Source organism: Fimicolochytrium jonesii, assembly GCF_025526975.1.
Source record: "Fimicolochytrium jonesii strain JEL569 chromosome Unknown EV422scaffold_32, whole genome shotgun sequence".
Lineage (NCBI taxonomy): Eukaryota > Fungi > Chytridiomycota > Chytridiomycetes > Spizellomycetales > Powellomycetaceae > Fimicolochytrium > Fimicolochytrium jonesii.
Window position 1 is genome coordinate 168,956 of NW_026515699.1, and position 25,377 is coordinate 194,332.

Genomic DNA, 25,377 nt, shown 5'->3' on the forward strand with positions numbered 1-25,377 from the left:
TGAAATGCCTGACGAAGGATGGGGACGCAGTCGAATCCCTAGATAACGTACTCCATACTGGGTTGCCGAGTTGGCACCATGGATGACTGCGTGCATGCCGTCTACGCCGACCAAAAAATCCATCTGCCGTAGGTGTACTCCGCATCATGCCGGAATCATTGCAGCCCTGTCGGCTGTACTAGCGGCATCGTCATCCCCAGCACACCCCCACCATTCACCCATCATCGCATCCCTCAATCCCAACACCACCCCTACAACCCGCCCTCATCCCGATCGCGCCTGGGGCCTCTGGGGCGTCGTTGGAACCGATTATTATTCGTCGATCGATGAACAACTTGCTCCGCATCCGCACTGCCGGCAGGCTCGCGTTCCGTGGCTTCAGCGACCTGTGGATGCGTATCGGGAAGCAGACGGCCGAGACATACCTGGTCAGTGATACAACTTTGGGAGAAAAGAGTCCGATGCAGGTTGTTTTCGTCGGGCAGTGTGAGCGAGCGTACTGGATTCGCCCAACGGGAATGATACCCTTCCAAACAAGGCCACAGCACAATCCATCCCTCACCCCTCACCCGTCCATCCAACTCCCCAAGCTGCACATTCACCAACCCCTCACAACCTCACAACCCACAACTCACCCTCAAAAGCCTCCCATGAAGTTCCTTCCCATCCACCTGCTCAATCGCGACAATCGCCTCCGCCGCCTCCATATCGAAGAAACCGCACTGGCGATGCTTCCCCGTGAGCTTGTTGATAAACAGCCACGCGTCGGTCACGGTGCCATGCTTGCTCAAGAGGGAGGTGACGTCTTCGGTCGTGGCGGTTTGTGGGACATTGCCAACGAAGATGCGTTTTGTGGCCAAGGTGCGGATGATGGTGCGCGGGAGAGGGGGAAGGGAGAGGAAGGGACGAGGGAGGGCGGTGAGGCGGCGGGTTAGACGGAACATTGTGGGATTGCGCTACTTGAAGGGAGCAGCGGGGAGAATGCCCAAGATGGGGTTGAACATCACATGTCCGAGCTGTACGTCACAAGAGCAATACCGCTTATCGCAGAGCCACCAAATATGAAGTTGCGCCGCACCACCACTTGGACCCAAACAACAATTGGTTGAAGCTCGCAACATAAATTATCAAAAACCCTCAAGTGTATTTTGTGATAGAGATATCATACAAGACAAAAAAGAGAACTCAGAAGACGAGTAATCTATTCGTCGTCACCGTCGTTGTCAGCATCGGCCTCAGCGATGTTGAAGTAACGGAGCTCGTAAGCGTTCTTGGAAGAGCTGATGACGCGAACCCAGTCACGAAGCTGGTGCTTCTTCAAGAATTTCTTGGTGAGGTACTTGATGTAGCGCTTGGAGAACTGGATGCTGGGGGAGGCGGTCACGGTGAGGGTTCCAGAGGCACCCTTGCTGATGGTCACGGCCTCTCCAAGGTTGTTGGTGCGGCCAGAGACCTTGACGCGGTCGTGAAGGAACTTCTCCTGTGGACATAACGGGTGGAATGTGAATAATTCGGTTCTATGCTTTGACTTTTGAGAATGTGAACTGCGGGGAACTTACGAAGGAGTCAACGTCGAAGATACCGTCGTTGGCGGGGCTGGAGCAGTCAATGGTGAACTTGACCGGGGCCTTCTTGGCCTTGTTGTCCTTCTTCTGCTCAAGAGTGCGGATGGTGAGTGGTTGGGTTCCAAGCAGTCGAGCAAACCGTTTGAACATCCCCGTCTGGCGCGCAGCTCAGAAGGGGACGCCAAAGTAGGCTACTCTGTCGCTCGCAGCCACCTTTTCATCCAGCGGGGTCGTGCTACAGGCGTAGCATTCGTTCGGTTGCCCCATTCTCGTCGCAGCTTTTTTCCCAGAACGTGACTTCCGAGAATGCGGGAGAATGGACGGCGAACCTACTACCACCGCCGGGAGAAGAAGGGGACCGAAAACCAAGTGGGACGCAGGGCAGCGGGCAGGAGTACGGGATACTTACTGTGACAGCCATTTCTGCTAAGAGGTAGTCCGTAGATCGAGAGGATAGGATCCGTAGGATATGTGCTGGGGGAGGGGAAAAGGAAGAGAGACGGGAACGGGCGATGTTTTTTCTCTTCGCTCTGCTCGCCGACTCTTGCACGGTCGACGCCGCACTGCGCCACATCAAGCCACACAGACGAGCCAGTAGTCAATGCGGCGTGTTCTCATGTCGTCCTAGCCGATTTCGCAGCTGCTTCCCGACTACGACTTGACGAAACGCTGCATTTCACTTCTCATCCCTCCTTCAAAGTACAGTACAAGCTCAATCGCACATACCCTCGCATACACACTCGCAGCATATCCTCCTTCACTCGTCAGTTCTTCGTTGCTATTCGCGAAAACGATGGTTCCACCCACAGCAACAACAACCGGCAGCCTCCGCAACTCCGCGATATGCCTCCTCTCATCGACCGCTCGTCAACGTTCCTCTAGCGCAATCACACAGGCGGTAACACTATCGGCGCGGCGATGCGCTTCGGGCTTGGTGAGACGGGCGGGCACGAAATTTGAGCTGAAGGGTAGGGCGCCGACTGTGGTGCCTGGAAGTTTGGCGTGGAGGAGGGCGGCGGGATTGGGGGCGGAACAACAACGTAAGTAGCATACTATCCATTGGCAGAGGAGAGATCTACGGTGGAGTTATGACTAACGATCCTATCATCCCGCCCTCCATCCCCCGCACCAGGCCGCACAATGTTCATCCAAACCGAATCAACCCCCAACGTCGACTCCCTCAAATTCAAACCAGGGCAGCAAGTCCTCCCCGCCCCGCAAACCGCCGAATTCCTCTCCCCCCGCGACGCCCTCGGCACCTCGCCCCTCGCCGCCTCCCTCTTCCGCATCGACGGCGTGCAATCCGTCTTTTTCGGGCCGGACTTTATCACCATCTCCAAGGACCCCGACGCGAACTGGCAGCTCATGCGGCCGGATATCTACGGCTGTATCATGGATTTCTTCGCGACGGGTCAACCCGTTATGCGTGCGGCGGGAGCGGAGGGCGAGGACGGCGCATCGGTCCTGCGGGGCGACACGGAGATCTTACCGGAGGATTCGGAGGTTGTGGCGATGATTAAGGAGTTGCTGGATACGAGGATCAGACCGACGATCCAGGAGGATGGCGGGGATATCGAGTATAAGGGGTTTGAGGAGGGGATTGTAAAGTTGAAGCTGCAGGGGAGCTGTAGGACGTGTGATTCGTCGGTTGTGACGCTGAAGAATGGGATTGAGACTATGTTGATGGTGAGTTGAGTTGAGTGGAGGCGGTTTCGTCACTCGCATCGATGCGTATTGGGAGACTTTCGGCATTACCGAGTGCGGTTATGACTGACACTACCTACCTCTCGCACTTTCACAGCACTACATCCCAGAAGTCCAGGGCGTCGAACAAGTCCTCGACCCCCACGAAGCCGTCGGACAAGCCGAGTTCCAGAAATTCGAGCGCCAGCTCCAACAGCACCAGCTTGGCGGGGTCTGAGATCTCTGGCTTTCCCCTTCACGCCGCCCATCACCAACCCAGTGTTCGCAGCCCGGAGTTCGGGCAACGCACTATCTCGCATTATCTACGCCCGAGATGTCACAACACTCTTTACATCCCCGTTACGTGTCTGGTTCGAGCGTTCATGCAGTATCCACACTCGAATCCCTCATCGTAGATTCACCCACTGTACATATTTGAATGATTATCATCTACAACCGCGCATATTCCATGAACAGGGACACCGAGATGAGAATCTCGTCCCCCCCTTTCTCATTTCCGTAAGATACCACATGAGATCCACCAACCCCAGGTAAAAAGGCGGGCTAAAAAAACCGACCCCGCAAATAAGCCCATCCACATCGGCAACCCACCCACTCAATAAACCCCGGGAACAAAGACCCACTTGACCCTCCTACAGTACCTCTCCCAATCCCTGTCGCCATACTTGATCCTGCACGCCTTGTCGTCCCGCATGGCGCGGTGCACGAGCAGGATGAAGAAGTAGAGGGCGTAGAAGTACGGGAGCGGGGACGCGAACCCGGTCGTCAGACACCAGGAGATGCCCATCAGCCAGTCGCCTACCAAATTCATCGGGGGGTGGGGGGGTCATCATCAGCTCGCATCCGTGTTTCGGGATGATATGAAAAAAAAAAAGTGGAATACGGATAGCTTACCGAGGTAGTTGATCTTCCTCGCGACGCCCCACCACCCTCTGACGAGCAGCCTGGTCCCCCGCTGGGTATCGATGTAATCCAGATGCGCGATGCGGGGGTGGGCGGGCGGCAGCGTGCGGAAGGCGTCCTTCTCGCTGTTGGCGCTGCGCATGATGTACATGCCGAATAGCTCGATCGCGGTGATGGCGAGGAGGCCAAAGTGCGTCAGCGGGCCGGGCGAGGTCGTGAGATACAGCGCTTGGAGGGTGAATGTGAACGGGACCCAGACGAGGTCTGTGGGGTATCAGAAGGGGGTGGTGTGGGGGTGAGTAGGGGGGGTTGTTGAGAGGGGGAGAGTGACGATGAAATAGACGCACCACCAAAAGCCAACATCATCCCAAACCCATCGGTCGTGATATCCATCGTGGTCAAGATCGCGGCCTCGTTCCACACGCCGTCGAGGACATACAGCCCCTGGAACAACAACACCAGCCACATGGCTCCGCTCACATGTCCGTAGGTGTCGTACTGCTTGCACGCATAGCAGATGTTCAGCGCGGACCATCCGATCATCCCCGGGCGCAGCTCGCAGAAATACTTGAGGTCGAACCACCCGAAGAGCCGCGGGTTGAGCTCGCGCCCCATCCAGAAGTCGTACAGGTGGTAGCCCGTGTCGCCGCCCTCGGCCAAGATGGGCCTGTCGGCTTCCGACTCGGGGACGCGGTGGGAGAAGAGGAAGAGTAGACCGGACAGTGTGAGTGCGATTAAGGAGGTTGCAAAGGCAAGCTGTAAGTGGTTGTCAGCGACCCAGAGGAAGGGCGCGAGGCCCTTGGAGGAGTAGAGGGCGAAGAGGCCTATGTGCGTCGTGACCCAGCAGGAGAAGGCGTTGATGGTGTATGTGAGGCGGCGGTTGTTGAGCGCGGGGATCGGGGTGCCTTTGCGGTAGGTTGCGGGGAGGAAGCCGTACAGGAGGGCTTGAAACAATAACCAACCGGTGACGACCAGCAGGGCGCGAAAGGAGAAGAAGGTGGTGTGGCGGATCTGGTCGAGGAGGAAACCGACGGGCCGCTCGTAGAAATCGGGCGAAGGGCAGTTTCCGCCGGACTCGCTGTCGCTTGGGGTCGGGTTGCAGAGCACGTGAAGGAGGTGCACGACTAGGGGCACGCCGATCACGACGAGGGCGGTGCCGTGTGGGCCGAGGAACTCGAAATCGTGTGCGGACGTCGCGTGCGCGCTGGAGGTGCCGGAGGTGGTCGGCGGGCCATCGCCGTAGACTGATCCCGCCACGGTCGACTGATCTTCACTCACGTCGTCAACAAGTCGCGCGAATCTGAATCGAAGAGGGATGCAGTTCCATTAGTTTGGGCGATGGATGGATGAAGCGAGTGGATAATTGGATGGTTGAAACGCTCGGTGGGTGGGGGAATCCTTACGCCTTTGGCGTTCTACCCATGAACCGACTATCTACTATCAAGCATCAACCGTCGGTCCACCCGTCAACAAACATGCTGCTCGCTCGCAAGGAAGATCTGACGCTAGCTGAGACTCGCTCAGAAATGCGGGTGAGGGGAGTATTGCGCCTTTGGCGTAATCTGGTTCGCCCCAGGACTCGCCCGCCCCACGCATACCTGCCGCTCACGACGCTCGGCCACTCACCCATCGTAGTTATCATCCTCATTCAAGAACTCATCATAATCCCCCTCCTCCTCACTCTCATCCCCCTCGTCCTCAAATCTCGATGAAACATTCGACTCAGTCTCCTCCCTACTAGCCAGCGCCGCCGCCGCGGTAGCCGCCTTCCGCGTCGCAGCAGTGACTTTCTTAGTAGCAAGGGAGGCCACGGACGAAGCCTCAGAAGCGGTCGAGACTCGACGGGCGTGTCCTTTGGGCTCGCCGTTGGTTGCGGCAGTCGCGCGGGATGAGGTGGGGGGTTCGGTGGTGGATGATCTGGGCGTGCTGCGGGTACCCCCCCGCGAGGTGGAGGGGAGCGGGTCGTGTTGGTCGTCGCCGCCGACGATGGGGGTGCGGCGGGCGGGTCTTCGGGAGGTCATGGCTGGGAGGGGGGGTGGGACTTGTAGAAGAGAAGCGAGGGTGGGTTGAGGGAGCTTATATGTAGGGGGGGAGGAAGTGTGAAAAGTCTGTGTGAGAGAATCATGCCACCCGCCCGTTGGCTCATCCATCAGTCGGAGGGCATCCATTCATCACGCGTCGCTCGCTCTTCGCCGCTTTTCGCGCACCTGAACGATGAGAACCCTACGCATTCCCCTAAGAGATCCGAGTGAATCACGCCTGCTCGTCGTGTATAGGGCGAACTCTCCCTTTGCACTACAATAATGTCTATGCACACACGCTGTCTCATCCTGCGATTCCGCTGCAACGTGCTCACAGGCAGCATAGGAAACGTCAACTCAAAGTGCAGCTCAAACCAAATTGAACGCTTTTTTTGTCATGATGTAATCAATCAAATTCCTAAATCATAAAATACAACCCCTAGCGCCTCAGGCCTTCTACGACTTCAGCATTGCGTCCATCGTGATTTCAATAGCTCGGACAGACGTTTCTCGGCCTCCATCCTTGGTCACGCTCTGCATGATGCACTGCCCGCGAATAAACAAGTTATTCAAATCGTCAGGAGTGATAACCTCCAGGTTGCGCTGTGCCTCGGCAACGATACGTTTGAACTCTGTCACATACGAATCCATCGACTTATGAAAAGTCATTCGATGCAGAGCATTGAGCGCGTTGGTTTTCGCGTTCGTAGGATAAAAGGCTAACTTAAAAGCCGTTTCGAAATCCTCTTTCCGCATATCAAGCCTGCATGCGGTATCGAACCAGGTGGTGCGTCGCCTTCAAGCGAGCCAGATACCTTCTGCATGTACTTGAAGTCATCAATCGGAAGACCAAAAGTAAGCATGAAGTCCGTATGCTTCTGCAAGAATGTGTCGACAAAAGCGGCCTCGCGCCTTTTGCCATTGAACGGATGCTGCGAGATCCATGTACCCTGGTGCCTACGCTGCTCGATATAGAACGGATCCACTGATCCATCCTGCAGCAGGCCATCACGGCGCATCGCAGAATCATGCTCCAACGTAGCTCGCAAGCGATCCTGTCGAACCTGGTTGCGCTGTGCCTCCGTTTCTTCAGCAGAAGTGCTGCGATCTTCCATGGGGTCCGCACGTTGCAAGAAGGTTCATGTTCGAGCAGAGTCGGGGATGGGCGGGTGGGCGCATGACTGTCAGGACCATCGTCTTTGCCATCTTGGTCAGTACCGTTGACGCCAGGGGATGGTGGTTTGTAAAGGTTTTGAAATGCTTTTGTAGGGTTTTTGCACGGTGTCGGCGTTTTGTATTGTTTCGGTATGTGTGTTGCGATAGGAGTGATTCGATCCTGGGTACTGGTGGTGGACAGATGTGGGAACCCCTTCCAAGCAGCGTAAAAGCGCCTCGACCGCTACCGCTCGTGTATGGTAGAATAGTACGGCGGCAACCGGTGGCTTGCTTTGATAGGGGCTCTTGTACTTTGATGTCGGCTATGATATCGTGCTCCCGGAATGCCTTCCCCGTCCGCGCTCGCTCTCTAAAGTGAGGGAAGGTTGATTGGTTGGTTGAAGCGATGAAAATGGAAGCGATGTTTGTTGGTTGAACGATGAAAGTGGAAGCGATCGTTGATGGTTGGCTAGTTGAACGTTACCCTGCTCGCTCCGCTGGGACGCTCGGCACTCTGCACCCACCTGACGCCCTATCGCACCCTTTATGCAGAAGCTGACGCCGTTCCCTCGCATCGGCCCAAGTGTCCCTTGCACCTGAATGGGGGTTACATGGGAACCAGCTCGAATATGTGGGCGGTTTCAGCGAGGTGTTCCTACGACGTTGGGTGCTTGTCGTTGCGATGTGCGACTTGTGGCGCGTCCTCAACTAAATAGATCAGATTAGAGGGGCTGAGTCTCATCAGGAGAGAGAGAGCGAGCGACCGCACGGCTCAAAGGGGCAACAAACGCGCCTCTCAAAGCCTCCTCTCTCTCTCTCTCTCTCTCTCTCTCTCGTCTGCGCTACCCTCGCTACTCGCTCCCTTCCTTGCTCCTGAAATACTGTACATAACCTCTCTTACAACCCACTCTATCCCCCGTCCTCTTCTCAAAGAACTCCGTCCCATACTTCCTATCTGCCACACCCGACCATGTCCTCCCAACAACCCTCCCACTTTCACTCCTCCTCCTCCTCCTACAACCCCAACAACGATAATATGAACGACCCAAGGGGAACACCCAGCCGCCACAGTAGATATCGCGCTGTCTGCTGCTGTTGTATACCCGTCAGACTGGGCGCCGGCTTGTTGAGCGCGTTCATGATTGTGAGTGTGTGGTCAGATGGGTGTGTGATGGGACTGAGGAACGCGGAAGGCTGGAAGCGATGCGAGGCTCCCCGCGAACGGAGCGAGCAGGGTATCGTTGTTGACGGGTTGATGATAGATCATCGTTCATCGCTTCGCATCGCGGCTGTTAATACGTTTTTCTTCTCGTTGATTGCAGGTATCGAGCGTCGGTGTCATTATCGTCAGTGTAGTGAAGCGGGATGCATGTGAGTTGTTGGGGATGTTCTTGTCGTTCTTTCTGCAGAGTATGGTTTGGTGATCCTGATTTCATCCATTTCCTCTATGATTCCAGGGAGCTATCCAAACTGGGCCCACATAAGCACCATCGGCGCCGACACCTTCCTCGCCGGCGCCGGCCTGGTCGCTCTAACCGGCCTCCTCTTTGTAAGTTCACCCCAAACTCACACACACCCCCAAAAAATACCCCCCTCTAACACGGCCCCCCTTTCCCCCAACACAGTCCCTAAAATCCCCCCTAACATCCTGGCTCCGCTTCCACACCCTCATCCTCCTCATCTCCTTCGCCCGCTCCCTCGCCCAACCACTGACAATGCTCCTCCGCCGCTCCACCCTCCTCGCACTCTGCCAACAACGAACCCCGCCCGCCTTGCCTGGGGGATCACAGCCCACCTGTGAGGCGACGGTCATCATCGCCATCGTTGTGGCGTTCGTGTCGGGTGTGGTTAGCGTTGCGGGGACGTATTGGTTGTATGTGCTTCTGAAAAGATGGAGAGAAGAGAGGTGGGAACTGGAGGGACCGGTGGATGAGATGCAGAGGAGGAGGCGGAGGAGCACGTTACAGAAAAAGGGGATGTACGGGACATTAACCGATTCCACTGTCGAGAAGTACGATGACGCCCCGCACCACGCATCTCACGCTGGGCACCTCCCGAACGAGAACGAGCACCACAAAGACGCACTCGCAGAACAAGCCCTCGCCATCTCGCGACGCAACACCCTCCCGCGGCGTCCCGTCTCGGAAGTCACGGTCGACATCCCGCATTCACACGACTCTGACTTCACCGCCCCCTTACTGAACACACATCATCCCGACGCGTACCAGCAGCATTTCGATAGCGCCTATCTGCCGCGTGCCCCGGCCCCGTCGGCGGAATCGCCCCCGACCGCGACGACGGTCCCCACGAGCCCGCCCCCGCCCTTCTCGTCCCGCGACCAGCACCACCGTCCGTCCACGCTTCCGGCGGATCAGCAACACCATGGCCAACACCGTGAGGACGGGCGTGGTGAGCAAGCACAGCAGCAGCAAAGGGAGGACCAGGGGGACCCGGTCCCGCATTACCGGCACGTGTCTGGCGGGAAGATGTTCCAGGAGAGGCCGTTTGGGTAGGGTTGGGTAGGGTTGAGGAGAAGGGGCGTAGCGTAGGTGGGAGTCTGGCGGAGGGAGGACGCAGTCAGCGTGGAGAGACTGGATGTTGATAATGGCCGTACATTCTTTTGTTGCTGATGCGAAGCGTCGTTTATGACCCCCCCACGCCCGCAAATCCTCATAGCCCCCCCCCCCTTTCTGTAAATACCATTCGTCAAACGACATCTGATAAATGTACTGTACATAGTCCGTATAACCCCCGCGCGATGGACATTCCCAGACTTGCGACAATCTGTTTTGTGTCCAGCAACCATATATTCGTCGTACCCATATGTTTTCATAAAACGATTACACCGCAATGGCTCACATCTCTACGCCGCATAACATCCTCAACCACTCAACTACATCATGTCCCCACTACCCGGGGGGGGGGGGGGGCCGGCTGATTGTTTCACAGCGACTCGGGTTTCGTGCTCCGCGGTTGCGTGGGCGAGTGTGACGTTTTTTCCACCGTTTTGAATGTGTTCTGCGGGGGCGTTTCCGGCTGTCCATCCTCCGCATCGCGCACCTCCGCACCCGGTTTGCTTTTGCGTGCTTTTCGGCGGTCCCAGGGGTTCTTCTTGGTGTCCGGTGTCGCTTTTTTGCGGGTGGGAGCCGGGGTGGCGGATGGGGCGTGGCTCGTGGGTGATTTCTTCTTCGTCTGCCGTGCGTCTGCGGACTGGGATCCGGCGTCGGATGGTGGCGTTTTGGACGCGGGGGTCTTCTTCCTGTTTGCCGATGTCGTGGACGCGGGTTTCGTCTCGGTCTGCTCCGCCGCTTCGACGCTCCGCTCCTGTTTCGCAGGTTGCTCCTCCGGCCCGACACTCGGCGCGGGTTTCGACCTCCCCGCTTTCGCAGATCGTGCCCGCTTGACCCGCCCCTCCGGGTTCGCAGTTCGCTCTGGCTTTGGCTTTGCATTCCGCTTCGGCGGTTTCGCACCCCGCGCCGACTTCCCGCCCGCCTCCACCCTCCCCCGCTTGCTCGCACCCAACGCACCTCTCGCGCTCCTCAAAACCTCCTCAACCTCCCTCAACGCCAACTCCATCTCCAACACCTTCTGCTCATCCCGCTCACGAAACCTGTCCGCGTGCCCCTCCCTTTTCGCCGTAAGTTTCAGCAGCGATGTGCGTAAAGCCGCCAGGCACCGAAGCCGGGCTTGCAGGGGTTCCACGGGGCTGAGGCCATCGGCGCCGGCGGACTTCAGCGGGTCCTCCAAACAGCTAACGATCGCGGCCCTCGCCTGACTGACCAAGCGCACGCGATGGGGCTCCAACAACGCGCACGCGGCGCCAAACTCCCTCACCTCCACCAGCAGCTGCGCGAGGTTGGCCAAGAACGGTAGATCGGCGGGGTGAGCGGCGGGCGGCGGTCCGTTCGCGGTCCACTCCCTCACGACGTCCCGCGCGCGGTCCCGCCACACCTTGTCCTTCCCGGCGGACGTGTCCAGCGCATACGCTACGACCCTCGCCTGCGCGCGCACGCGGTTGCCGTCGCAGTCGTGGTCGAGGAACCGCCACGCGGCCTCCGGGTTGCGGTCGGTCATGAGCGTCCCGACCACCGTGTTGTAGATGTACGCGTCGGGGATGATGTCGCCTTTGCGGATGAACTGTTTGTACCAGAACACCGCCAGCCCCGGCTCGTTGATCCGCGCCGCGATGTGCAGGACGCGGTCGAGGAGCTGCACGGTCCAGTCGACGCGCGGCGTGGTCATCCTGTTCGGCGCGAGCTCGTTGGGGGTGAGCCCGAGCCAGGTGTGGATGATCGGGAGGGCGGTGAGTGTGTCTTCTTTCGTCGGCGCGCGGATGAAGCAGGTGAGGAGGGCGGTGAAGAGGGTTGCGTCGACGTATTCGGGGGCGTTGCGGATGAAGGCTTTGGTGTCTGTGATGGGTTTTTTGGCGCGGGCGGGGCGGGGTTTGATGTTTTTGGTGCATTCGGTTTGGATGGTGGCCCAGATTTGGAGGGCGTGGGTGAAGCCGAGGGATCCGCCGCGTTCGGCGCAGAGGCGGAGCATGTAGGTGAAGGTGACGATGTCGAAGGTGGTGGCGTCCGTGGTCGCCAATTGCGACGGTGTGGGGTCCGTGGGTTCTGAGCCTTGTGCGGCTTCTACCGCCTGAGGGTACGTTTTGTGGTACAATTCCCAGGCGAGGTCCCACCCGCCTTCGTTGATGCAGTACAGACACACTTTCAGGAGGGCGTTCAACTGGATGGTGGACAGTTTGGGAAGGGTTTCGTAGAGTTTGATTGCGCTTTCGAGACGATTCTTGCGGTTGGCAGGATCTCCGTTCGCGGCCGCCGCGTCTGCGAGGATGCTGAACAGCGATGTATACGTTCGATCCGTAGGTTTCAAATTCCGCTTCTCCATCTATTAATCCAAATCCAAACCGTTGAGTAAACACGGCTCTTTCATACCTCTCCCAATGCGCTCGGGAAAACCTACCAATCGGAAAACATGCAACGCCGCCTTCCAATTCCGCTTACTCCCAAACGCCGCAATCAGGTTCCCAAACACTTCCGGCGTGCTAGCCCCCTGATGCCGCATCAGCAGCTCCAATGCTTCCTCCTCGCACCCGGTACCCACAAGCCGCGCAAGGCGGGCGCTCAGATGGTAGGGGTCGCTGTACCAAGCCTGCCGTTCCGCTGGCGATGCCGCTTTGGGCGGTCGATTGTCTCGTGGGGCTTCCTGTTCCTCCGGAGCTGTTGTTCGTGGAGGTCTGAAATCGCCCGGGCCGTCGGTAAAGTCGTCTCGCTCTGGTTTTCGTGGAAAAAGCCGACCCATGACATCGCGCGGGTCGGTGTCGTCACGATCGGTTGTTCGTGGGTATGCCCCACTACTGACACCGCGCGGGCTTTCCCTCTCGTCTCCATCTGTATTCCGCGGGTATGCCTCACTCCTGCCATCGCGCGGGGCTATCCTTTCATCACGATCTGTTGTTCGCGGGTATGCCTTGAGATCGCCCGGGGCATCCCTCTCGTCTCGAGCTGCTGTCCGTGGATATCCCTCACTCCTCACACCGGCTGTTGTCCGTGGATATCCCTCACTTCTAACACCGGCTGTCGTCCGTGGGTATGCCCCACCCCTCCCTACCCCACTTCTACCGTCGTTGCCATTACTAACTCCGCCCCGTCGCGTTTCAAAGAAGTCTTCTTCATCAACGGGTTTCCGGTTAGACGGCCCTCTCCGTCCCTCATACTCGGCGTCCCGGTCCTCCATATACCGCCCGTCGTCGTTCCGCATGCGGGAAGACCGCACGGGGAAGTGCTCCTTATCAAAGTCATTGCGCGCGGGCACTCTTCTGGGCGCACTTTCTTCGCGGCGCTCCGTGGTCCAATCTTTGTCGGTTACGAGGTCTTTGAATTTGGTCTTCCAGGAGTCGTGGTGCACGGAGGCGAGGCGGAAGGTGCGTTCGCAGGTTTTGCATTTTGTTGTTGGGCGAAGGTTCAGGTGGTGCCGGGCGGCGGAGAGTACCGTTTTCGGGCGATACATTATGTGCTGGTAGCTTGACCCCGGCGCGAAAGAGGGAGCGGCGCTGAATGTGTCTCTACTGAGTTCCTCTCCTGGTGTATCTCACCCGTCGGGAGTTCACACAATAGCAGCCAGAAGCACCATGGCAAGGCGACGCTCGACAAAACAACCCGGTGGAAGACGCTCCCTCCGACTGCGCGCAGGAAGGGGAGGCGCCTGGTCACGTGACTCCCTAAGAGGTCGGAGTTGCTTACGAACACTTCCTCTCTCTCTTTCGCACACTGACAGTGCTCCCAATTAAGCTTGCTGCAAATGTGTGCTGGAGAAATAGGCACCCCGTGGGCGCGGGTGGAGGTGGGGTCGAAACAAACTATTTCCCCCACGCAGCATCCACCCCTCTTACATTCTGCGCTTTCCTCAGATCCGACCTACCCGCATCTTTTACATATTCCTGTCCGAACTCTGCATCAAGAGAGGTGAGTGCTTTTGCTCTGCAGTCGTGGCCGGGTGATCCGGCAGGCGGGGGGAAAGTGTTCTCCTGACACTTCTCATCTAACGGCTTGCTGTTACGCTCCTCACAGTCTCGCTGCCACATCAATCCGGTTCTATATCCAGCCTTCGAAGCGCATTTCATCATGCAAGCACAACCTCAGATGTCGACGGTCCAGCCCGGCTTCGTACCGGCCACGGCTATACCCGGACAAGCAAATGTAAGGATGTCACCTGCAGCCTCATAAGAACGGCGATCACTCCCGCCAACCATAGAACCTTCCTCTCAAACCCCACAGGTAGTGGTAGTCACTCAAGTCGTGCAACGCCCCCCGAAAGACTGGACATTTGGGCTCTTTGACTGTTTCGGCGACTGCGGCTCCTGCTGCCTAGCGATGTTCTGCCCGTGCATCGTGTACGGCAAAAACAAGCAATCGCTGAACAAATCCGACGGATGCGGGGGTGATTGCTGCATCTATTGCATCACCAACCCATGCTGTTCGGCGTGCGTTGGGGCCGGTGGACGGGCTTCGATTAGGAGCAAGTTCAATATTACGGGCGATGGGTGCTCTGATTGCGTAAGTTTCGGTTTTGGATGCGAGATGTGAACCAAACACTCCCCTGTGAATATGACGCTCACTACGGAACATTCTTTTCATCTCGATGCAGATGGCGCACTGGTGCTGCATGCCCTGTGCGCTCACCCAAGAGAAGCGCGAGGTACGTTACGTCTTGATGCCAAACCGCCAATATGCACCCTTCCTAACGATTCTTGGTTTTCCCCCAACCCAGATCGATGCTATGATCGCCGCTGGGATGAACTAGGCCCAGCCAACCATAATTGCCAGAGTAAAGAAACAGCGGCTTCAACACACAGGAAAACCCCATCGAAAGGTTATTGGACATGATTCCATATGCCCGTGTTTCGTGAAACCCCACAACGATATGGACAACCCTTTTGAGGGAACTTTTGATGCACTTTGCTGCGAGGGGAGGGAAGATTGGAGTGTACTGTCGGTTTTTGAGAGAGATGAATAGAAGTTTGTAACTTTGAGTAGGCAACCAGTTCTGAGGAGTGTGAACTTGGAATCGGTTGGGAAGGTTGAGAATCCGCCTCGGATGCGCCTTTCATGTCGAACGAGTCGGACCCGCGCGTTCTGTCCGCTGAGCTCCCCTGCGCTTCCGCCGAAAGAGCCATCCCCCAGTATAGCGTCGGGCACCGAGCATCTAAAACACACTCTGAGCACCTGTTCTCGCGACCGAACGTCCAGATCCAGGCGGTGTCAATCAGTTTTCTTGTCTTTCCAGCCCACCGAAAAAGCTCAGGAATGTGCACTGGCGTTTGCCATTCACCGCCGGGAGACGCAAGTAGCGCCCCTGGGGGACGAGTGTCGGGAAATTCAAATCCATCACCCGCGATGGGCGGAAGATCGAGGCGGACCCAGTGAATAAGGTGGTTGCGGTCTTTGGGGTCACTGTGGCGGAGGTGACGGAGGATTTCAGAATCAAGCGGTTGGAGACGTTCTATGACCCTAGTGAACTGATTGCGCAGTTGATGAGGGAGTATAGGGTTTATGGACGGGTGGAGAAGGATGGGGTGGGGACGGATGGGGTGGGGACGACGGATGATGTTGTTGTGGATGACGGGCCGGTGGATGAGAAGGCGTTGAAGGAGGCGACCGTTCTAAGTGTCCGTTCTTTAATGGGGCGAAGACTGAACAGTAAGTGAAGCATGAGTACACGTCTGCGCGGCGTAGAGTGGGCAGGCGTTTAGATAGATTGTAGAAGTCCAGCGTAGCCCTTTTGTTCTGTAATCATAGATGAGGAGTGAATCCAACCAGAGTAATGCAACATAGAAATCACATCACTCTTCCCCAGGAACGGGTTTTGATATTCCATCCAAGGGTTGGTGGGCGAACAGCAGGTACGGACGAGGGTCAAGAAGCATGCTCTCGTACGCCGATTCCCATTCAACATGAGAGCAGAATCTGCCTAAGGCTACGTGCGCGGTTCCATCCGACCCTCGAGCAGTATCTTGCCACTACATTACTGCACGCCTTCAACCCTTGCCTTCTTCTTCGTCCTCTCCCTCTTGCCCTCGATCTCTCGAATCCCCTCAGAGTCCCTCTCACGACCTCCAGCCGCTCTCCCTACGCCAGCCCCACCAACCCGTGCTTCCTTCGCCTCTAGATCACTCCCAGCAACCCTTTTTGCCTCTCTGTCCTGTACTTCAACCCCTCCTGTAACGTTCTCTCCCCACCTCCACAAAACAACCCACCTAACAGTCCTCGCCATCCTCCCACTCCTCACCCTCCACTCACACCCCTCCCCGCTGTATCCCCCAAGCACCCCCTCAAGCACGCCCACATCACTCTTCCTTCCCACCAAACTGCTCCACCAACGCACCCGCCCCTTCAACTCCCTCGATTCCTCCACCAACTTCAATATGAACGCCAGCTCGCCCCCGGCTGTGATCATCTCGTTCAAGGCGCCGGTGCAGATGGCAGTCGGGGGGAGGTTTTTGGCGGAGCGGGAGGCGGCGATTTGGGAGGGGGAGGTGTAGAAGGGGGGATTGGTTAGAAGGAAGTCGTAGCTGGGGGGAAGTGAGCGGGTTTAGTTGGGGATGCGGGATAGGGTATATGGCATCAAAAGCATACGTACATCTGTGTTTTGAAGGAGACGAGTAATTCCGCTGGTAAGAGCGTATCCGATGACTCGTTCAGCACGACTTTCACTCGCTTTTCTAGCCCATTGCGGGAGATGTTGGCGCGGGCGTAGGAGATGCTTCGGGGTTCGATATCTATACAATGAAAATCAGACCAACTCAGAAGAAACATCTCACCCGCCCATATGTGTTGTGATATGAGGTTTGCTACGGTACCTAGAGCAAGCATATTCCATTGCTTGTTACGTGTACATGCTAGCAAGGGGTAGATGCACGAGGCCCCTGTTCCACTGGCCTCGGTTAGTACCAAAGAGAGATAAGAGTCTGCGGTGAACAAGGGGGCGGTCTTACATATCGATCCCAAACACCTCCCGGTCTCCCTTCCCAGACTCCAAAATAAGGTCCTCAATCATAAGAATGTAATCGAGTCTATTTGGGACCTTCCAAGCATAAAATCAGTCCAAATTTCCACCGATTGTAAATAAATGAAAGAAGCCTTTCGATTTGATTACCGGCGGACAAAGCGTATCCAACGGAATCTCCAACCTAATCCCAAAATCGACCCACAGCAGCGCGCAGGTCAGTTCGCGTTGGGCGCGCGGGTCGGTGAAGTCGAGAGCGGGAGTGCCGGTTTTTGTTGTTACTATGCTATGGGCGTGTCGTTTGGAGGTGTTAGATGGTTGGGAAGAAAGGTGTGAGGTGGTGGTTTTGAGGGCACATACATACTATGGGCTGAGGTTTGGGTATTTTTGGGCGAGGGTGCGGAAGTCGGGTTTTTGGACGTAGGGGTTGCGGTCGTGCATGGTTTGAAGTTGAGGGGGGGTACTTCTTCGTGCCGATGCTGGAGGTTTCGCATCGAGACGCTCGAGACGCATGGCATGCATGGCGCCTCTTCCAGGAATACAGTAATAGGTTGCCAAAACGCTGGTTACGACGGGCGCGTTGAAAAGCGTTGAAGGAGATTCACCGAAGGTGCATGTGTGCGTTCTACTGTGCCCCCAACCGCCCACGGATCGAACGTCCCACCCAGCAAAGGATTGGAAAAGAGCCGAAACCACTTGCTCCCCCTCCCCAGAACCCATCCTTCCTCCACCGCAACCCCCACCACAATGGCCGAATCATCCTCCGCGGACGGCGGCCCCGCCTCGCAAGACGACCTGGACGATTTCCGCGAGCAGGACCGGTTCCTGCCGACGGCCAACGTCGCCCGGCTCATGAAGCGCGCGCTGCCGGAGAACAGCAAGATTGCCAAGGAGGCGAAGGATTGTATTATGGAGTGTGTTTCGGAATTTATCAGCTTTGTTACTTCGGAAGGTGTGTATGGGAGACGGAAGGGGGGGGGGGGGGGGGGGGGGGGGGGGGGAGGGTAATAGGCCGGGAGGTTTGTGTGGGTGTTGTTGGGCAGCGACGTTAAGGAACAGGACGAAAGCGGTTTCTCGGAACAGTGGCATTCACGACGGGCCTCACCGGATTCTGACCATTCCCCTTGTTTCCCTCCTACAGCAAGTGACCGATGTGTAGCAGAGAAACGTAAAACTATCAACGGCGAGGACATCCTGTGGGCGTTTCAATCGCTCGGGTTTGATAGTTACTGCGAGGTCATGAAGGTCTATCTCAACCGGTATCGCGAGGTAAGTACGGGGACTGTGTCGCTGTGTTTCCACCAAGGGGGATGGGCGATGGGCAAACGCGGCAGGGACTGGAAAGTAGGGAGAAACCGAAGGATGCGGGACGGGCTCGAAAAGAGACTGGACGGGCGGTTGCAGCGCATCATGCGTGGAAATACCCTTGCGTGGAAAGATAGTCATACGGATGGGATGACGACCGTTGAGGGAAAGGGGTGGTGAATTCCCCAGACCATCCCCGCTTCACATCACCCACCCACTACCGCCCACTCCCACTAACCACTGTCCTGTCCCCTCCCACCCAGGCAACAAAACTCGAACGCGCCGCCTCAGTCCCCCCACCCCCCGTCCCCACAACCCAACCCAACCTATCAGTCCCAACCGACGCCTCATCCCTCCTCCAAGACCCGCCATCAACCGTCAATTCACAGATCCAAATGCCTCCGCCATCATCATCTCCGTCGATACCGCAGGGGTATGCGCATGTGGGGCATGTATTGGGGGCGAGTGTGGATGTGAGGGGGGCCGGTGCGAATGGGAATGCGAATGGGAATGCAGATGGACAGCCTGTGCCGACGGGGATCTCGGAGCAGACGGCGTGGGCTGAGGGGGGTGCGGCGAAGGAGGAGGGCAATGGGGTGGTGACCCCATTGTTGGTACCCGGCGTCAGTGAGGGGGATCAACCGATTCAACAGCAGGCAGCACCGGATGGGTAGTTGGGTCTCCCTGGGTTTCCCGCAACACACCAACTATCCCCTCGCACCCTTCATGTACATAATTTACCCGTTTTCTGAGACGTCTCGCGGATCCCGCCGCAAACTAGGAGGGAGGGAGAATAGCAAATGAATCAAAATGAGAAACTTATGCATACTCTGTGATCCATGGGAAAATCGGATGATTTCATTTCCAAACATGGGCGAGAAGAAATTATGTTATATACATAGGAAGGGTAGGACCCGATTCTCAAGACATAGTAAATCTACTGCTGCTCAGCAAACTTCCTAATCTCAGTCTCGAGCTTTGTAGGGTTGGCACCGACGATCTCGCCGACGCGCTCGCCGTTGGAGTAGATGAGGAACGTGGGCATGGAGGTGACACCGACTTGTTCTGCGACCTCGGGGACCTGGGGTAAGGGGAAAGGGGGGGTGGAAGTTACAGTGAGTCGTGGGTGTGAGGTGTGAGGGGGTGGGAGGGGTAGGGGGGACGTACCTCGTCCACGTCGACCTTGATGAAGGTAGCCTTGCTGTACTTGTTGGAGAACTCCTCGTACTTGGGGGCGATCATCTTGCTGCGAGTGCCACATTGGGAGAACGAGGATGGGTAAGTCACTGCACCCAGGAACGTGAAAGTATAACACTCGAGATCACATACCATGGTCCGCACCATGTGGCGTGGAAGTCTGTGAAAATGGATACGAGGGACGGGAAAGCGATCAGTACTGCGCTCCCACCCATTCAAGAAGCTAGATAGATTCGCTGGGACTCAGCGGGGAAACCATCCCCCAAATCAGATTCAAGAGAGGCGAGCGGCATTCTCCCGCCCCCAGCCCACATGTCGTGCAGGTATCCTTAAGCGTCGTCGCCTTTCCCCAACAGCCGAAACTAATCTCTCCGACTTCAGATACGTACCAACTAAAAGGGGAAAAGCCACGAAGAAGAAAGTGAGCATACAGTGGCACAGCGATGGTTAAACGGGGCGGATCACACTCCCACCGAGATCTCCTTCGTGACACTTACCAATCACAAGAGGCGAGCTCTTGATGATAGAGTTGAACTCATCAGCGGTTGTGACAGCCTTGACCATTTTTGCTAGTTGTTTTGTGTGTGGGTGAGTTGCGAAAGGTGGCGGGGTGCGTGCTGCGTTTGTCGAATGCAAGTGTTTTGTTGGGGGGGATGTGGGGTTGGGCTGGCGAGCTTTTATGTGTTTCCCGGCCCTCTCCGGCTGCACCCAAGAGTTGCGTGCGCGAACGGAGCCTCGACGCCTTCGACCCTTATTAATCAGCCACTTAAGGGTGGTTTAAACAAACCTGGTTGTTGCCGCACGCCTTTCTGATCAAAATGAACAGATTTCTAATCAAACGCAGAGCAGAGATGAAATGTCTCGATGGAGGGGGTTATGTTCAAGTTGCGCAGTTAGGGTTAGCGACGCGGCAGTCACTCCAGAGGCGGGGAATGACGAAATCCGCCAATGCAAAACGTCGGTGGACAATTTGGAACGTCTACTCCGACCACTTGCTGGAACATCCCAGACGGTGGGCTCACAAACTACGAGGAGACCTGAAAGATCCATACAGAAGAGGAAGATGTAAACCACCAAATACTTTGCTACACTCAAACGTATGTACGGTAACGGTATCAAAGTTCTGCCCTGACGAAGCTACCCGTGGGGTGAGGTGCGCAAAGTCCCTCTTCGCTACACTAAGCTGTACAGTTTTCGCGTTCTTGGAAGGTTTTTGGTGATTTCCGGTTAGCCTATCCTGGAGGAAGCCCATTTGCTTCTCGGCACGTTCTTCATCCACTTTCCTTGATTTCGGACTGTTTGTGACAACCGACTCTTGCCTTGAGCTTTGCAAATCCCGACGCTTTGAAGCTTAAACAATCTCTTTTTCTTTGACTCCGTTCGTTGACTCCGTCTTCTCATCATACCGCGTCACTCGAGTTATGCTTGTCGGTCTTCAAGATGACCTTTCATCGACGGGTGGCGACCTCATCAGGTGGGGCTGCTGATTCATGAACACTGTTGTGCAAGATGATGATAAATGAGTACGATGTCCACCCGAGATATATGTCTGCAGTCAGACATACCTGGAAACGGGGGTGGGGGTATACCGCCATAGACATGATGCATCGGAATATGATGCGGATGACCAGGGGGCGGCGGCGGCAACATTCCACCGATATGCACGCCGGGGGGTGGCGGCTGGAAGTTATGCGGTGGCGGCGGCAACATATGCGGGGGCAAGAAGTGGTGCATAGGCGGTGGTGGTCCGGGCGGTCCGCCGTTCATGTTGAAGAAGGGTGCTATTGGGGGAGACGTATGTTGCTGTTGCGGCTGCAAACCTGGTTGTTGCTGGTGTGAAAGTTGGTGGGGCTGGACTTGTTGTTGTTGAGAACCGGAGTTGGGTCTTTGACCGTTGTGAGGCGAGGGTGGGCCGCCCATGGGGTGGAATCGAGCTGGGCCTCCCGGTCCCATCGGTAGCTCGTGAACTCCTGAAGGAATGCGGGGATCTCCGTAAGGACCTGAACCTGGAAGGCACAATGCGCTGCATCAGAGAGTATTCCGCACTCGAAAAACCTTCAGGAAGTATACATACCACCCAACATTTCATTCCCAAGCTGCTTGAACCTCATACCTTCCTCATTGCGTAAACCCGGAGCATAAGGTTGACGGTTCATATCCCCAGGGGGGCCATGGTGTTGCTGCTGCTGAGGATTCTGAATTTGACTTTGATTCTGGTTTCGTTTAGCTTTGCTGGCCGCCTGGATCATGGCGGTAAGCTGCAAACTCGGGTCGTCCGGCAGGTCCATGTTCACTGTGTTATGATATAGCGACTGTTGTTGTTGTTGTTGTTGTTGTTGCTGTTGCTGCAGCGGATGTTGCGGTTGATTTTGGGGTGGGTAGTATCCCTGCTGCATATTGTGCTGCGGAGGAGGGAACCGAGCATTTTCCTTGGTATGACCGAGCTTGTCGTCGAAGCGGGCAGCTGGTGGCGGGCCGGTTGGTTGTTTTCCGTTCTTGGCGTACTGACCGCTGAGCGCAGCCGGGTCAGCTAGTCGTTGGCGCGCGGCGGGATCATCGGGGTATCCGAGTCGGTCGTTATTCATCGGTGCCTGCTAAACGGGATATGTAATGCCTCAGCAAGAAATTGACGCCTGTAGGGAATGGCGAAGGATTCATACCTGATTCACACTGAATCCCGCGAGCTTCTCCATTACCCTGCTTATGCCCGCACGGTCCTCCTCTGATGGAGTAGCAGGTGCTTTGTGTTGATCATTCCATGGCTGAAACTGTGTCTGAGGGGGGCCGCTCTTGCCTTCGCCATTCCTTTTGGCGTTATTCCTATAAGCAGCCAGCAAATCTTCCTCACTCAGTGCTTGTTGTGGAGGGACATTCCGGATACCGGGGGGTCCTTGTCCGCCGAACTGCATGTTGCTGCTTTCCATACGACCGGCGGCGCTGAAGAGGTCGTTTATGCCTATACGTTGCATGCCAGCTTGGGGATTGTGCTCAGGCAGGTTGTTTTCCTTCCTGCTGTCCAGCGCCCCGTCGTTAGGCTGGCCGGGCGTTTCACTCCAAAAACGAGCGAATCGGGATCGCTCTCCTTTCTGTTTGGCCGGTTCTCCACCCGATGACGAGTCAAAAATGTTCTTCACGGGAACATTGTTGATGTCAAAGTTGATGTCAAAGAAAGCAGACATATCTTCCGGAACCGTTGTCGGGGTTTGTGCAGCAGCAAGAGCCGCTGCAGCTGCCGCGGCGGCCGCAGCAGCAGCTAAGGCATCCGCATCCGATGGGACCATTGACGGGCCAGAAGCAGTACTTCCGGCGGCAGGCACCTTCTCGCGTTCCTGAGTGTTCGACGATTTGCCTGGTTCTTCCTTCCTGTTCGCTGCTTCTCGTCTTCGCATCTGAGCTTTGAACCGCTGAATGTCATCTTGCTGTTCTGAAAGACCACCGCCAGCAGACTGATCATTAGATCCGGCGCCACCATTGGTTGACGAGACTTTGTCGGAATCTGCGCTCATCCATTCTGGTTGACCATCGCGTTCGCGGCCGACGCGACGCATGGGCATGGTTCCAGGAGACCAGGGTTCGTTGGACTTGGCTGTGTTGGGACGCGATGATGCGCCGCCTACATGATTTCAGAAAGGTTTGGTCAAGATTCACGGGACCCCGATTCACGCTTTCACCAGCCCAGACATCGTACCTTCAGTTCGGTCCCTCCATGATCCGCCACCAGTACCCGAAGACGTTGGCCGCTCAGTCCGTATTGGCCGATCTTCACTTCGTCCTGTGTTTCTTCTTTCTGTGGCACGGTCGCTGACGACGGAGGGCTTTCCTACCCCCGCAACATCCCTGTCCCGCTCACGACCTTCCCGAGGCTCTCGGCCATCCCGCTCACGATCACGAGGCTCTCGGTCGGAAGAGTCTCGTTCCCTCCCGCTGGTATCCCTTGCTATTGCTGGGTTGTCTCTGTTACGAGGATTGTTTGGACGGTTTGCTAAACGGTCGGCGACGGAATACTAAAGAGACCAGGGTAGGGGGTTTTGAGCATGGGGACAAGTAGATGTGGGAAGGGGGTGAACCGGTACATACCTTAGGGGCCAAACTTGGTTCGGGAGACTTGGCTCGTTTCCCGGATTCACCAGCTTCTTGCGTCATGTTCTTCAATCCATTCGTTTGCGCAGATGCAAAGCTCATTTTAGGCGGGCCGAAAACGAGATTCTTCTCTGTAACCGACTGTCGAGTTAGCGTCTGAACGGAAGCAGCAGCCACCTGGACACCAACGCATACCTGCAAATCTCGAGCTCGATCCAGCCCGATTAGGCGGGTGGGGTAAGGCATCGCCTACTGTCTTCTCGCCGGGTGCCCCGCTCCCAGATGTTCCGGCAATCATCGAGGTTGCCGTGGATCGGCCTCCTCCACGCTCTCTTGGCGGAGCCGTAGCACTAGAGATTACCAGAGTAGCATGGATCACACAGCGGTCAGTCCAGCGTCACATGCCACAAGTATATGCGAAGCTGCCTTTTCCAACGCCGGGGAGCAAGTTCACATTGTAGGGGCTAACATACTTTGCGAAATCAATCAAGTTCAGCTTTTCCGGTTTGACAGCCAAGGGGCTATTTCGGAGGGCCAGTAGAAACTTCCTAGAGTATCTCTTTACGTCTTTGCTGTTCTGGCTGGCCTTTGCTGTCGTCGTTGGCGATTCAACCTTTCCTGGAGAGGCGGTGTCGGAAACGGAGGCCATCCTGGGAAATTCGTTTCAGCGCTTCCTCTGGGAGAGGCAAAAGTCACTGTGTATGTAGCGTTGAAGCAGCTGGTGATGAGCAGAGAGCAGTTCGTCAGAGGGGGATGTCCCCAAACCCTGCAGGGTCAAATGTACCCGGTGGGAGCAGGCAAGTTGGCGGTATGTGATCTGGCTCGTAGTACTGTGCGGTCGCAGGTATCGGATGACACTGAGTTCTATGGCTGCTGGGGAGTTGATTCGTACTGGCTGGTGATGACTGTTTCTGGACCTGGACGATGTTATCTGTCTGAAGGGGTCCCAGTTGCAAGGAGTGAGGCATCTCAGCAGACCAGCAACATGCACCGTCATAAGCAACGCGGTAAACAACGGGTAAAAAATGGGCGGAAACTAAGGAAAACATGAGAACACAGAGATGCAATACTTGGAAAGCCGATGTCCAACAGCTCAACATTGATACTGGTCTACAAGCGGCTAACAGGCCATCACTTCGCATGCCTATAATACTCTGCTAGCTGAATCAAACTACTTGAAATCCCAGCCAGATGTCCCATGAACCATCGCCCCTGGGGAGCTCATGTGATGAGCATAACGGATTCACTTACGGGTCGTGTTGGCATATCTTTTGGGTCTGAATCCGGCTCTGAAGTCCTTGCAGTGCAGACCTTGCCTACGAGTGAGATCAGGTAACGAGGGAAGCATAACCATGCAAATCAAAAACCACAAGCAATACTAACCACAAGCAATAGCTCAGATGTCTTTTTGCACCCCAGTCGGCGGGCTTTGATAGCCTTCGCAACCCTCTTCATAGTCCAGAGTTTCGTCTGTTCCGCTTTTAGCATCTTTCCTTCGTCTAGCTCTCCCCATATGTCTTCATTCCATGTCCTCAGATGCATCCGCTCGACATTCCATACATCGTACTCTTCCCTATGTGTGGGGCGATGTTGTAAGGCATCTCGGGCGATGTACTCGTGAGGTTGAGGCAAGCAAAATTCTTGGCTTCCTCATCCTGGTGGATGTAGGAGGTAGAGTCTTTGAATCTTTTTCCAAGTGTATGCAATCGCATGCCGAAATGATTGCGAAAGAAAACTTGAGATTATGGTTTTTGTGTTTTGATCGACGAAAGCGAAGGGCATCTCCCGACAGATGATTCCAGAATCGTGGGATCCATCGCGATGCCTTCCATGTTCGGTGCTATCTCAATCTTCTTGACGTGCGGGCCGATGGCTAAGGGCATCTCTGGGGACGTGCTTGTGAGTTGTTGGACTCGAGAAAAGATTTTCGGTTGTAA

General features: G+C 56.1%; 11 protein-coding genes across 11 annotated transcripts; 4 read left to right on the forward strand and 7 right to left on the reverse strand.

Annotated features, from left to right (window-relative positions):
- Positions 1–78: 78 nt before the first annotated feature.
- Positions 79–1,372, reverse strand: EV422DRAFT_266812 (uncharacterized protein). The gene is made up of 2 exons (XM_053065839.1): positions 636–1,372; positions 79–386 (listed from the first exon to the last, which is right to left on the reverse strand). The coding sequence occupies exons 1-2, from the start codon at positions 942–944 to the stop codon at positions 252–254; spliced, it is 444 nt and encodes a 147-aa protein (XP_052921915.1). The 5' UTR covers positions 945–1,372; the 3' UTR covers positions 79–251.
- Positions 1,112–2,156, reverse strand: EV422DRAFT_543677 (ribosomal L22e protein family-domain-containing protein). Its single transcript, XM_053071336.1, has 2 exons — positions 1,560–2,156; positions 1,112–1,480 (listed from the first exon to the last, which is right to left on the reverse strand). Exons 1-2 carry the CDS (start codon positions 1,713–1,715, stop codon positions 1,202–1,204), a joined length of 435 nt encoding a protein of 144 aa, XP_052921916.1. The 5' UTR covers positions 1,716–2,156; the 3' UTR covers positions 1,112–1,201.
- On the forward strand, positions 2,150–3,673 carry EV422DRAFT_543680 (HIRA-interacting protein 5). The gene is made up of 3 exons (XM_053071337.1): positions 2,150–2,605; positions 2,698–3,251; positions 3,367–3,673. The coding sequence occupies exons 1-3, from the start codon at positions 2,359–2,361 to the stop codon at positions 3,484–3,486; spliced, it is 921 nt and encodes a 306-aa protein (XP_052921917.1). The 5' UTR covers positions 2,150–2,358; the 3' UTR covers positions 3,487–3,673.
- EV422DRAFT_543682 (ergosterol biosynthesis ERG4/ERG24 family-domain-containing protein) lies at positions 3,674–6,361 on the reverse strand. The gene is made up of 4 exons (XM_053071338.1): positions 5,799–6,361; positions 4,520–5,472; positions 4,164–4,436; positions 3,674–4,067 (listed from the first exon to the last, which is right to left on the reverse strand). The coding sequence occupies exons 1-4, from the start codon at positions 6,338–6,340 to the stop codon at positions 3,865–3,867; spliced, it is 1,971 nt and encodes a 656-aa protein (XP_052921918.1). The 5' UTR covers positions 6,341–6,361; the 3' UTR covers positions 3,674–3,864.
- A 1,821-nt stretch (positions 6,362–8,182) lies between these two features.
- On the forward strand, positions 8,183–10,307 carry EV422DRAFT_543689 (uncharacterized protein). The gene is made up of 4 exons (XM_053071339.1): positions 8,183–8,492; positions 8,671–8,719; positions 8,806–8,897; positions 8,974–10,307. The coding sequence occupies exons 1-4, from the start codon at positions 8,319–8,321 to the stop codon at positions 9,859–9,861; spliced, it is 1,203 nt and encodes a 400-aa protein (XP_052921919.1). The 5' UTR covers positions 8,183–8,318; the 3' UTR covers positions 9,862–10,307.
- EV422DRAFT_267017 (uncharacterized protein) lies at positions 10,077–13,497 on the reverse strand. Its single transcript, XM_053065840.1, has 2 exons — positions 12,317–13,497; positions 10,077–12,241 (listed from the first exon to the last, which is right to left on the reverse strand). Exons 1-2 carry the CDS (start codon positions 13,361–13,363, stop codon positions 10,292–10,294), a joined length of 2,997 nt encoding a protein of 998 aa, XP_052921920.1. The 5' UTR covers positions 13,364–13,497; the 3' UTR covers positions 10,077–10,291.
- A 204-nt stretch (positions 13,498–13,701) lies between these two features.
- EV422DRAFT_267063 (PLAC8 family-domain-containing protein) lies at positions 13,702–14,803 on the forward strand. The gene is made up of 5 exons (XM_053065841.1): positions 13,702–13,818; positions 13,924–14,052; positions 14,131–14,409; positions 14,501–14,551; positions 14,624–14,803. The coding sequence occupies exons 2-5, from the start codon at positions 13,978–13,980 to the stop codon at positions 14,654–14,656; spliced, it is 438 nt and encodes a 145-aa protein (XP_052921921.1). The 5' UTR covers positions 13,702–13,818; positions 13,924–13,977; the 3' UTR covers positions 14,657–14,803.
- Positions 14,804–16,093: 1,290 nt separating this feature from the next.
- Positions 16,094–17,299, reverse strand: EV422DRAFT_486067 (ribosomal RNA large subunit methyltransferase F-like protein; the record flags this gene model as incomplete). The annotated part of the gene is made up of 6 exons (XM_053067385.1): positions 16,094–16,424; positions 16,493–16,631; positions 16,713–16,786; positions 16,848–16,936; positions 17,009–17,144; positions 17,223–17,299. Coding segments are annotated over 6 exons (846 nt in total), but the record flags the coding sequence as incomplete, so codon positions are not given.
- A 192-nt stretch (positions 17,300–17,491) lies between these two features.
- On the forward strand, positions 17,492–18,984 carry EV422DRAFT_267077 (nuclear transcription factor Y subunit B-8). Its single transcript, XM_053065842.1, has 4 exons — positions 17,492–17,810; positions 18,000–18,127; positions 18,427–18,566; positions 18,703–18,984. The coding sequence occupies exons 1-4, from the start codon at positions 17,606–17,608 to the stop codon at positions 18,764–18,766; spliced, it is 537 nt and encodes a 178-aa protein (XP_052921923.1). The 5' UTR covers positions 17,492–17,605; the 3' UTR covers positions 18,767–18,984.
- Positions 18,985–19,001: 17 nt separating this feature from the next.
- On the reverse strand, positions 19,002–20,062 carry EV422DRAFT_543702 (thioredoxin). Its single transcript, XM_053071340.1, has 5 exons — positions 19,859–20,062; positions 19,811–19,813; positions 19,493–19,521; positions 19,331–19,409; positions 19,002–19,244 (listed from the first exon to the last, which is right to left on the reverse strand). Exons 1-5 carry the CDS (start codon positions 19,922–19,924, stop codon positions 19,101–19,103), a joined length of 321 nt encoding a protein of 106 aa, XP_052921924.1. The 5' UTR covers positions 19,925–20,062; the 3' UTR covers positions 19,002–19,100.
- A 255-nt stretch (positions 20,063–20,317) lies between these two features.
- On the reverse strand, positions 20,318–24,384 carry EV422DRAFT_581087 (uncharacterized protein). The gene is made up of 8 exons (XM_053073360.1): positions 23,914–24,384; positions 23,636–23,790; positions 23,438–23,571; positions 23,049–23,364; positions 22,021–22,973; positions 21,435–21,951; positions 20,926–21,366; positions 20,318–20,857 (listed from the first exon to the last, which is right to left on the reverse strand). Exons 1-8 carry the CDS (start codon positions 24,087–24,089, stop codon positions 20,796–20,798), a joined length of 2,754 nt encoding a protein of 917 aa, XP_052921925.1. The 5' UTR covers positions 24,090–24,384; the 3' UTR covers positions 20,318–20,795.
- Positions 24,385–25,377: the final 993 nt, after the last annotated feature.

Coding starts and splice junctions, on each gene's coding strand:
- EV422DRAFT_266812 (XM_053065839.1), bottom strand. CDS start 944: ATGTTCCGTCTAACCCGCCGCCTCACCGCCCTCCCTCGTCCCTTCCTC. Junction 387..635: donor TTCATGGGAGGCTTTTGAGG/GTGAGTTGTGGG, acceptor ACGCATCCACAG/GTCGCTGAAGCCACGGAACG.
- EV422DRAFT_543677 (XM_053071336.1), bottom strand. CDS start 1,715: ATGTTCAAACGGTTTGCTCGACTGCTTGGAACCCAACCACTCACCATC. Junction 1,481..1,559: donor TCTTCGACGTTGACTCCTTC/GTAAGTTCCCCG, acceptor TTATGTCCACAG/GAGAAGTTCCTTCACGACCG.
- EV422DRAFT_543680 (XM_053071337.1), top strand. CDS start 2,359: ATGGTTCCACCCACAGCAACAACAACCGGCAGCCTCCGCAACTCCGCG. Junction 2,606..2,697: donor ATTGGGGGCGGAACAACAAC/GTAAGTAGCATA, acceptor CCCCCGCACCAG/GCCGCACAATGTTCATCCAA. Junction 3,252..3,366: donor GGATTGAGACTATGTTGATG/GTGAGTTGAGTT, acceptor GCACTTTCACAG/CACTACATCCCAGAAGTCCA.
- EV422DRAFT_543682 (XM_053071338.1), bottom strand. CDS start 6,340: ATGGATGCCCTCCGACTGATGGATGAGCCAACGGGCGGGTGGCATGAT. Junction 5,473..5,798: donor GAGGATGATAACTACGATGG/GTGAGTGGCCGA, acceptor TCTTCGATTCAG/ATTCGCGCGACTTGTTGACG. Junction 4,068..4,163: donor GAGGAAGATCAACTACCTCG/GTAAGCTATCCG, acceptor TGAATTTGGTAG/GCGACTGGCTGATGGGCATC.
- EV422DRAFT_543689 (XM_053071339.1), top strand. CDS start 8,319: ATGTCCTCCCAACAACCCTCCCACTTTCACTCCTCCTCCTCCTCCTAC. Junction 8,493..8,670: donor TGTTGAGCGCGTTCATGATT/GTGAGTGTGTGG, acceptor CGTTGATTGCAG/GTATCGAGCGTCGGTGTCAT. Junction 8,720..8,805: donor TGTAGTGAAGCGGGATGCAT/GTGAGTTGTTGG, acceptor CTATGATTCCAG/GGAGCTATCCAAACTGGGCC.
- EV422DRAFT_267017 (XM_053065840.1), bottom strand. CDS start 13,363: ATGTATCGCCCGAAAACGGTACTCTCCGCCGCCCGGCACCACCTGAAC. Junction 12,242..12,316: donor CGTTGCATGTTTTCCGATTG/GTAGGTTTTCCC, acceptor TTGGATTAATAG/ATGGAGAAGCGGAATTTGAA.
- EV422DRAFT_267063 (XM_053065841.1), top strand. CDS start 13,978: ATGCAAGCACAACCTCAGATGTCGACGGTCCAGCCCGGCTTCGTACCG. Junction 14,053..14,130: donor CTATACCCGGACAAGCAAAT/GTAAGGATGTCA, acceptor CAAACCCCACAG/GTAGTGGTAGTCACTCAAGT. Junction 14,552..14,623: donor TCACCCAAGAGAAGCGCGAG/GTACGTTACGTC, acceptor CCCCCAACCCAG/ATCGATGCTATGATCGCCGC.
- EV422DRAFT_267077 (XM_053065842.1), top strand. CDS start 17,606: ATGGCCGAATCATCCTCCGCGGACGGCGGCCCCGCCTCGCAAGACGAC. Junction 17,811..17,999: donor CAGCTTTGTTACTTCGGAAG/GTGTGTATGGGA, acceptor TCCCTCCTACAG/CAAGTGACCGATGTGTAGCA. Junction 18,128..18,426: donor ATCTCAACCGGTATCGCGAG/GTAAGTACGGGG, acceptor CCTCCCACCCAG/GCAACAAAACTCGAACGCGC.
- EV422DRAFT_543702 (XM_053071340.1), bottom strand. CDS start 19,924: ATGGTCAAGGCTGTCACAACCGCTGATGAGTTCAACTCTATCATCAAG. Junction 19,410..19,492: donor GCCACATGGTGCGGACCATG/GTATGTGATCTC, acceptor TGGCACTCGCAG/CAAGATGATCGCCCCCAAGT. Junction 19,245..19,330: donor TCAAGGTCGACGTGGACGAG/GTACGTCCCCCC, acceptor CCCTTACCCCAG/GTCCCCGAGGTCGCAGAACA.
- EV422DRAFT_581087 (XM_053073360.1), bottom strand. CDS start 24,089: ATGGCCTCCGTTTCCGACACCGCCTCTCCAGGAAAGGTTGAATCGCCA. Junction 23,572..23,635: donor ATCGAGCTCGAGATTTGCAG/GTATGCGTTGGT, acceptor AGTCGGTTACAG/AGAAGAATCTCGTTTTCGGC. Junction 21,952..22,020: donor CGGGATTCAGTGTGAATCAG/GTATGAATCCTT, acceptor CCCGTTTAGCAG/GCACCGATGAATAACGACCG.